General features: G+C 40.3%; 1 protein-coding gene across 1 annotated transcript; it reads right to left on the reverse strand.

Moving 5' to 3' along the window:
- Window positions 1–1,572: 1,572 nt before the first annotated feature.
- TMEM165 (transmembrane protein 165) lies at window positions 1,573–9,273 on the reverse strand. The gene is made up of 5 exons (XM_033513882.1): window positions 9,029–9,273; window positions 6,731–6,906; window positions 5,941–6,123; window positions 3,723–3,828; window positions 1,573–2,473 (listed from the first exon to the last, which is right to left on the reverse strand). The coding sequence occupies exons 1-5, from the start codon at window positions 9,102–9,104 to the stop codon at window positions 2,397–2,399; spliced, it is 618 nt and encodes a 205-aa protein (XP_033369773.1). The 5' UTR covers window positions 9,105–9,273; the 3' UTR covers window positions 1,573–2,396.
- Between the last annotated feature and the right edge of the window lie 1,106 nt (window positions 9,274–10,379).

Consider the following 10,379-nt stretch of genomic DNA (forward strand, 5'->3'; position numbering starts at 1 on the left):
AGATGAGAGCTGGCCAGGCTGCAAGTCCTTTGAGACACTGTGCAGGGACAAGGCCACTGTGCTAGAAACAGCTCAGCAGATACAGCACTGCTGAGAATATGTCACTGGGTCCCTCCACCACCTTCAACAGTCTTTCCTTGTGTCCCAACTCCATCCTTTAAACTGAATTCTTTAAAATTCCAACAGGCAATAAACAACATTAAATCACTGTAACTAGTAGCAACTACTGAAGCACCTTTCAAAGCTTTTAATAAAATTTCATGAGCTACCTAATTTCATGCTAGACTTCCAACAAGTCAATATTTGTGCTTTAAAAAAAAAAAAAAATCAGAAAGCTACTCTAACAGCACTATTCAAACTAACCTGCCTAGCTGGTCTGAGAGCAGCCAAATACATTGTTATGACTGGACAAAAGCAGTACTTGGCATCTGTGCAAGTCTGTAACAGCAAAAAGTAGATGTGGAAGTTGCAGAGATTTGTTTTGCAATTCAATGCTCACCTTTACAAACAACCTCTTGAAGAGCTTCATTCTTCTGTTGATCCTATGAGCCTAACTTCATATCAAAAATAGCATTAAGCAGCACACACAAACTTTGGGAAGCTTCTACAAATGGAGCAAGGCAAACTGGGTTGGCTTTTCGGATTTTGAGAAAAAAATTTCCACATCTTTTCCCAATTACATTCCTATTCCTAAAAAGGCAAATTAGGTGGCACCAGTTACCCTGCCTGGGATTGACCTGTATAAACATCTAGCAGCACCACTTCTGATTAACACAACAAGCAGTTGTCCTATGAACAGTCAGAACTTCAGGCTCTTCCCTGCAGATCCCCGTTCCTGCCCTGTTTTAACATGACCTCTGCTACAAATGCACTCCCTGCTAAGAGACGAAACTCATTGTGGACAGTGTAGGTCCTCAGACTGTGGGAAAAAGTAGTTTACAGGTTTTGGCACCAACTTTGGTTCAAAAGAAAACAAACAAACCAAAAAAAACCCCAAACAAACAAACCCCCATAAAACAACCCCAAAAAACCCCAGACCATACAGTTCCTTTGGGCCAAGACATGAACATGCAGACCTGGAGCCTGAAATGGCAGCCTGTTTTCATACCGCTGTGTGTGCCGGGCATTGCACTGCTGGGGTCTGAAGAGTTTGAGAAATACAGCATTAAGGGGTTTTCTGGAAAGAGAAACCTAAGAGAAGGATTAAGGGCTGCTCTGTTTCTGATGTACAAAAGGAATGGTCAAATCTGTAACTCCCCACAGTACTTAAGCTTTGAAAAAAGGCAGATTCGTAATATTAGATACCATGTCTTCCATCTTCCAAGACTGCTACAAGGTAGATCTTAGTGGGTTATACAGGCTCAGAATCCAAATCACCCTTGGAGAGCAGAGATAAGCATGTATTTCTGCAACCCATGTATCTTCAGTGCTCAACATTTTCAAAGGCTTTATAACACTGGCACTTACCAGCAACCAAAATAGATTTAGTAATCTTTCTTCACCTAAAGTATCTAATCTCTAGGTAAACCACTGTGGCAGGAATTATGGCAGCCATCAAAAACAAACTGAATGTAACACAAATGGAGACACTATGTTTTATTAATACTCTTCCAGATTACATTTCTATTCCTAAAAAGAAAAATCAGGAATATATCTAAACCTAAGAATTCCATTAGTGCTCAATCCAAGGAACAGAACATGGTTAAGTTGGACCACTTCATTACTTTCTGTATACATTAATATTTAATAAAAAAAAAATAAAAAAAATTCGAATAATACTAGCTCCAGCCAGATTGCATATTGAACACAGTAGGTTGTTAATCACCCCACATCAATTTCCTGATAAAAATCCCTGATTAAGAAGTTTTCCCTCTAAATTAAGTTTATGACATTCTCTTGGTTGGCTCAGCCACTGGATGGCATAGGAACTGCTCCCAGTTTCTTGTTGCTTAGATTATCCAGCCTCAGGTGCACCATGGAACCACCATCTTTGGAGGTGGGAGCCAGCAGTTTTCTCCTTAACACAGTCTGCCTCAAGAGTCCTGAAGAATGAGCTCTTGAAAAAACATGAAAGGTGGTTCTGTGTGTTGGAGGAAGAGGAATTCTCAGTACTTTGGAGAGCAGATCCTTGAACTCAGCTGAGCCAGGTCCAGCAAGTGAGAAAACCACTCAAATCCCACCGTGGGAGCAGGCACCACAGCACAAAAAACCCAGACAATAAGCAGATCTCCACTGCATCCATAAATGCATCAGTCCCATGAATCATCCGCTATAAAAAGTTCAGTGTCTCATCTTCAGCACTTGTTTAACTAGAATTCTGTACATTATATACAAAAATGCACAAGGATAGCTGCTTGATGCTTCCAATCCTTGTTCCTTTACAGCAATGAAAAATTTTAAAAACCAGAGTCTGGACTTATAAATAGTGCAGAAAATGCAAATGCTAAGAAGACAATGCCTCCTATGATTGTCACTGAAAAGAAAACACAAAATAAGAAATTAGTTATCAAAAAGTAATTCTCTTCCATGACATATTACAGACTTCTTTTTAATGTCTGATTCTCAAATAACCTTACTTAAAAATTCATGCTACAAGCAGTGGATGTTGTTTCTAGATCAGTATTGAGATGCCCATATGCCAACCCACCGTCTAACTGCATCTCCAAGAATATATTCTGGCCCACAGAAGGAAGCTTTGTTTTACTCATTACTTGAGCCACTATAAAACTAGGTTAACACCTGCTGTTGAGTATTTGGCTGTATGGCAGAAAATAGGATAAAATATTCTCATGCCAGAGCAAGCCATTAAATAGGACTGACATATAATTAGCATTTTTTGCACATTTTAGGCAACTGTACTGAAAGAAAAGGTATCAAAAACGTTAACTGCTTGCAATGGCCACGACGTGCTAAAGGGTGGGACAGAATTCTGGGAAAGCACCACTGTATATGTTCCCTGAATCTTTAAACAAAGTAACATGCTAGAAGGATCTTTGTTTTAGTCAAAGGCTACTCCTGTGGCTCAAGATCCACGCTGTGCTTAGAGCATACAAAACCATTGTTAGATTAGCATTTTGTCACCAATTTCCTTGGCAAACAAACACAACAGAGTGCATGTTTCACTTTTAGCAGTGAAGTTGTTTTTTTACCACCTCTGCAACTACAGAACAAATATTCTGAATGAACATATATAGGAAACAGCTTCACAGGATTATTCTTGGGAGCAAGAAATCTCACCACATCATAGAACTGACAGTGGAAGCAAGCTACAACCTAAGCTAAGGAAAAACAAACAACCCAGCCTTACTGGTCCTGCCTGTTGCAGTTAGCAAGTACGATAAAGAAAACATTTATGCCACACAGAGTAGCTTTTGTGGCTTTTAAATGGCTGGTGTAAGTCATTAGAATGCATTTCTCTTGCTGACCTGATGGTCTAGATGCAGAACTGCAACAGAATTTCTATTATCCACTGTCAAACAATAACTACTGTCCATTTAAAATAGTGTATTTCCTTCCTCTGGTCTCCCAAAAGGAGTAGCTAATAGTGAAGCAAAATGAGGTGGGATGTAAGACAGACTCAGAAAAAAATCTCCAAATAATCCAAAACAAACCACCAGTTTTTGGGGGTTTTCCAGAAGTTTTGAGAAGCACTGTTCCCAAGCATGAACAGCACAAACATTACCAGCATTAATTTTTTTTGGTTGGAGTTAGTTTTCACTTACCAGTCCTAACAGAAATTTTTTGTGCTATCATTCTCCCTCCAATAACTGCTAAACCAGTGCATAGGCAATGTCCCACTGTTCCTCCTACTGCCACACCATAGGGGTCCTAAGTGGGGAAAAAAAAAGCACAAAAGAATAAATCAGCACTGTTGAAAACCCACTAGTCCTACAACAACCTCAGAGCAGTGCTGATTCTCTGGTTGCAGACTGCCAAGCATCTACTGTCTGGTGATTCCTCTGCTCTGCTGTCCAGCACTGTCTCAGAGACTAGTGATAGTGAACATCAGCTGGTGAGACAGACTTAAATCCAGCCTAAGATAGGAGCACACAACATTTTTCAGCCAAGCAACATCTTTAAGTTTTTAATTATAGATCCAGAAATTGCTCTGCTGTAGGTAAACCAATAAGCAACCTCTAGAGGGAAGGTGACAGCTGCTGAGAAACACAATATACATCAGCTGGAAGAACACCAACCTATCTATAAAGAGAGAAGGAAGTCCTTGAACTGCAAACGAAAGCTTTCAGCAGCTACAACATTCCAAGTTCTTTGCCCTGCTTCACCCACTTGTGCTCCACTCTCTGCCCTGCTCTGTCATCCAAAAAGGAAAGCATGAAAGACCTGAAGCCCAGAGGATAATAAATTATTTTATAATCTACTGTCAACAACAGCTTTTCACATCACTGAATAACATGCAGCTCCTCAATGTGTGAACAACTGTACTACACAAAGAGGTTTCTCAGGTCTCCTTAGAAATTACAGAGTTAAGGACAGTGTATGTCTCTTGCTCATCTCTGTGTGACACTTTTAGTTCCAACAGGAAAAAAAAAGCTGCTGCTATCACCTGAGGAATGCATGAAATATCAGAGGCAAACAGCAAAACTGTCTTAAATTCTGTGGTTTGAAGACAACACAAAGAACCAACACCCCAAGACAGTGAGAGAAGGTGGTGAGCACCAAGCAGTTGGCAGGTTGGAAAGCAAGAAGTGCAGGAAGAAGCAGGGCTGGGCCAGCAGAACAAACAGGCCCCCAGAAACAGGACCCAGAATATATCAGGAATATATCAGGACCAGATATCCAGAATCCCTGGGTATCCCTACAGCCAGCAATTACCTATACAGCCCTCTCTTAGCAGAAGGTGGATCTCATCCCTCCACTCCATCCATCATAAATATTCACTGATTTTGAAAGGCAGTGTTAAGTTACCTTCAATTCATTTTTTGTTTGGTAGCACTCTTACAAACATTTCATATTCTACAAGTACAGCCCACAGATTTTAACTACAATGCTCAGCACTACACAAACCAGACTAAAGATTTTGACAGACACTTCCTAAGGGGACACTTAGGAAATGCAACTTAGAAGTCAACAATCCCCTGTAAAAGATGGGCTTAAGCAACTTGCCTAGCAAATTGGACAGAGGCTGTAGTGCTTCATTTTTACCCAAGAACAATGAGATCATCCTCTCCTGCTGTTAGCTCTAAACATCTTCCCTACACTGTAACAGAGACAAGAGGTTCCTGCAGGTTACAGCCTCCTTCATTACACAGCCCTGATTTATCCCTAGGGAAGTTCTGAAAGTGCACCTAAAAGGAGCATGAGTCCTAGGGAAAAAAATGTAAATTATCTCAATGCATGGAAGAGCACAGGCAAGCTACTTATGTTTATTAAAAGCTTGACTACAAGCCTTCATCTTCAAGTATAATACAGTTATATACACTCTAATCACCACAATGAATATAATTTAATTTACAGCATTACTTAGTGCCCAGCAGTTTAGGGTTTATTGCCCTTCTATACACAGCACTGTATTAACTCATGTTTTAACAAGAGGTATCTGAGGAGGTATCTAACAATTTAAAGCTTGATGGAATGGAAGTATCTTTTAAAGTTACCCAGTTAAAACTGAATGACCACAAAGAGAAAAAAACATCTCTTCTGTAACATCTCTCAACACTGTAACATAACCCAATTGAATGCAGCTTCATAATATAAAGCAGATGTCTCCAGAAATGCCAGTGCAGTCCCAACCGTGTAACAGTAGTTTTAATACTACACAGAGCTGCAGTGCATTTACTGTCAGGTCTTGACACAAACTACATAAGGCACATCAAGGCAGCAGGTGTGAATCTGATACCTCCTGCAAGAGCATTTTGTCTCTTACCTCTCAATGGGCAACCCGAAGAAAGCAAAAGAACAGCAGGGATTCTGAACACTCACCTCTCTGGCAGCCAAGACTATGGTTGTTAATTGGGAACGATCGCCCCATTCTGCTAAAAATGTTAAAGTGAAAGCTTGAACAAAGATTGGCGAAATAAAGTGTAGCCACTTCTTCTGAGGTATAGTGGTGCCTGGCCCAGATTCCACATCTCCTGGTCCATTTAACAGTTTAGTTCTCTGAAGCTGTGGAGGTCAAGGGAAAAAAAAAACAAAACAAGAAATAACCATAAAATTAAAAATGTTATCTAAACAACCCAAATGAAACACTTAATAAAGCTAGACATTTAGTTTCTAGAATGTTATTAACCCACTGCCTGCTGCATTATCAACATAATTATACAGTTATCATTAAAAAAAATAACTAAGTATATGCACACATGTATGTATGTGGAAATATACACACATACATATAGTTATAATCAGCTCTAGTCTCTGATTATTGTCCATCTTGTACTGCTTACAAATAAAATCTCTGACCACAAAAAGAAATAAAAGTAGTGCCGAGAATAAACTGTTGGTGTCCTCTCTGCTAGTAATGCATTAAAAACACATCAAAAACACCCATGCAAAGCAGAAGATCCCTTCTCTCCTAAGAAGCCAGGCTTGCCACAGGACTGGAAGCACCTGCTGAAAGAGCCTCCAGGGGCCACTTCCATCTCATCTACCACACATTTTCTGCGTCAGTTTATCAGTCACACAGCTGAACACCGCAAATATGACAGTGCTGCTCTGCAGCTTCACATCTATAATTCTTCCACCAACTGTAACTAACAGCAATTTTACGACTTACTTCCTCATCTTTTTTTTTAATTTCTGCTTGAACTTCCTCCAGCTCTTCCTGACCCTCATCTGGACTCATTTTCAAGCCTTCCCGAAGCATTCGGATGCCAAAGATTGCGAACAGTGCTGTTGACACATAGTATGTGTACACACGAGGAATAACCGTGGTGGCATAGCCAAACAAAACTGAAAAGAAAACACATGTGTCACTTAAAAAAATAACCATGAAGATCATAATTGTTTTTCCCACATCTAAGAACTGCTTGCTAGGAAAGTCTGCAATCCAAATATCCATTGAAAAATAAATATTTCATCTTTTCTTACTTTTGTATAATTTTATAAGTTTTTGGAAAATAACATGCTAGAATCTCCAACCATTACTGGTCATGCCAGAGACTGAAGTCCACAATGACACAGACAATGCACTCCGGCCAATGTTGAGGTGCTGCTGCTCCTGAGAGCCAGTCCAAACAACATTATCTGTCCATCAAGGTCTGTGCAAGTCCCGCCTTTCTCCATGCACGCCGTGAAACTACCATCTGTAATCGTGTTAGGTTAGTCATAGTGTATCCCAGTTAATTCCACTTACATGCTGGATAGCATCTCTTTCCAATCATTTCATTTATCACATAAAGTTAGAATAAGATTTTCAATGAGGTAAATCTACCAGGCATATCTATAAATCATCCAGCTGGGTGAATCCATGTCTGTCTTGCTTTGCCAAGTGCACATTACTACTCCCTTGTCCCCCATATTCCCCACATACACACAGTGTGACTAACTTTGAACTTTATTTCAAAGGCAGATCCCACTTACAGACTGAAAAGCAACCTTCACAGTGTCTTTTAGAGGTAACTAAGCCAAAACTAGTTCTTAAATAACAAATATGTATCCAGGACAAAGTACTTTGTTTTCACAATGTAAGGCTGTTTAACATTTTTTTGACAGAAAAAGGCCCATATAAATGGGAAGAAATAAAAAGTCTACACCTTACATTCAAGGTTGCTTGGACCATGCACTCACAAGTGTTTCTGCTACTTTATTCTATGTGCAATTAGCTAAAAGGAATCATATTACCACGTGTGCTTTTTTATGCACATCTTTAGTTGAAAAATGCACTCAGAAGTTACTACATGATCTAGAAATAATTCTGCACTGCCACTACCAGAAGTAAGAATGAGACCAGAATTAATCAGCCTTATTACTCATAAACACAGCACATACATAAACAAATAGCAGTACTATTTGCAAAGCTAAATAAACTCCTTTAAAAACACTGAAAATACTGCAGTAAAACAATGCAAGAAAGCTAGACAAAAGAGCTATCCTTTTCTTAGCATTTCTTACATATATAAGCATAGACACAGTGAAATAATCAGAACTGTAAGACAGTTTATTTTGTCAAGCACACTTTGAAAAACTAAGGGATAAAAGCAGAAAAGCTTTTTATGAAAAAGCATTAAGAAAGATTTGAAGAAAAATTTTGTATAGGAAAAGAGAGCCATAATGGGCAGAAGAAATGACACAGAATGAAAGTGGAAACTGCTCTAACTACAACTGCAATAATTGCAGCAATGTACACAGCAACAGCTACGCACCCAAAAACCATTCACAGAAACACTTGCCAAGCAGCCTGCACCAGTGAACTGGCTGTCTCCAGCATGTACAAACCAACCACCACTATTTCAAGTATTTCTGAAATGGGTATGGCTAGAAATGAGCACACAGACAAACTCTGTGCTGCCTCTGAGGTACCTGAAGGCTGCTCCATTTTACAATCACATCTACAGGTTCCTCAAGTGCCACCTGATACCTTACTTCCCATTCCCTCCCCTCCATCTTCCACTTACCCAGTTCCCAGCACAAATCCAAACACTTATGTGTGCAGGAATACAAGTCAGATGAGGAAAATGTGTCATCATACAAAGAATCTTTTGCCTTAGGAAGAAAGACAGAAGCCACTCCCACATTCCCTTTAGGCACACTAATTTTATAGGAGTGGGAAAAAGAAAGTAAACCAGTCCAAAAATCAAAGGAAGTGCTTAGGCTATCCATCTCATTCCTCTTCCTTAAACTGCAGTCGAAGCCTAGAGGCTTTGTCAGTCCCTGTACTGTCAAAGACTTCATTTGAGAAAAGAGCCTAAATACTCGAGCTGAGATTCCATGCTCCACAGGAAAAGCTTCACACTCTCCTCAAAACTGAAAACTGCATATACTTACTACCTGCACTCCAATTAATTTTTTTTGATAAATACATACCATCACTTCTTATGAGATAAACCAAAACGGAGTAAAGCAGAGTGCTAACCTGATAAACACGTCATCAGTCCCAGGGCAAGCATAGCACCAGCCAGTACAGTCAGGCGATTGTAGCGCATGGCCATGATGGCCGCGATGAAGAAGGTCTTGTCCCCCAGTTCCGACACGATGATGACCGAAATAGCAGCCACAAAGGCATGAATAAAGCCCAAGTTAGTCTTGTCACCTGACTCTTCACTGACAATGTGGACTGGAGCAACTAGCGAGGAGCCCTTCTGTAAGGGGGGAAGAGGAAAACACAAAACAAATACTGCTTATGAATTAGGCTTGAACGCTTAGTACGCAGAAATAAAAAGCCTTGTATTTCTCCTGTCATACCATCCCGTGACATTTTAAGCAGATAAGACCTCTCATGCTCATTGATGATCATTAACTAGTTCCTGGCTGATGCCCACCTCAAATTGCCAGTTAGGCACTAGCCAAGAGGATCAGATCTTGCTGATTATTAAAACACTACTTCACCGTGCACGCTATTAGCAGAGCATGAGAACCACCACAACAACAAAACATGGTCAGCTCAGGTCTAATACCGCCTTCTTTAAAATCCCTACATATTTTATGACCTTAACCTTGAACAGTTTTCTGATATAAGTAAGTGCTTCAAAATGAAACTAGGTGACTATGATACCTTAGGAAGAAAAGAAGCCCATGCAAAAATGGTCAGGATAATTTTCTTCCCTTGCAAAATATTTGCATCTCAGACGCATTAAATTTTTATGGAGTCACAGAATGGGTTGGGTTGGACAGGACCTTAGCAATCATCTAGTTTTAAGACCCCTGCAATGAGCAGGAACATTTTTCACTAGACCAGACTGCTCAGAGCTCCATCCAACCTGGCTTTGAACACTTCCAGGGATGGGGCACCCACAATTTTGCTGGGCAACCAGTACCAATGCCTAACCCCTCTCACATGAAGGAATTTCTTCTTAATATCTAGCCTACATTTATCCTTTTTCCATTTGAGTCAAAGTCAAATTTTGTGCCAGTTTTCATCAGCTCGTTTTGCACTTGCTCTATGTTTGTTGAAAACTTAAGGCACCCCAGTAGTGAAACCAGACCAGCACACTCCAGTTCCCACTCACTCACCAAAGTGTTTACTTCTACACACAGTAAGGTATCTATGATCAAAAGCAAGGCCCAAGATCTCTATACCGACGTTCACATCCCCGACCAGGGATGGCTGAGAAAGCTTGTCCCAGCACATCCACTAGCAGAGACAGCCCGCAGCGTGTTTTGACATGACAGCTTCCCAGCACTCCACTTTCAGCAGTGCTCCAAGTTTTCTGGTGTTGGTACTTAGCTCCCACGCTGTGTGTGACACACTCTGACTTCCCAGAGCT

The sequence above is a fragment of the Parus major genome, chromosome 4 (genome assembly GCF_001522545.3).
Source record: "Parus major isolate Abel chromosome 4, Parus_major1.1, whole genome shotgun sequence".
In the NCBI taxonomy this organism is placed as follows: domain Eukaryota; kingdom Metazoa; phylum Chordata; class Aves; order Passeriformes; family Paridae; genus Parus; species Parus major.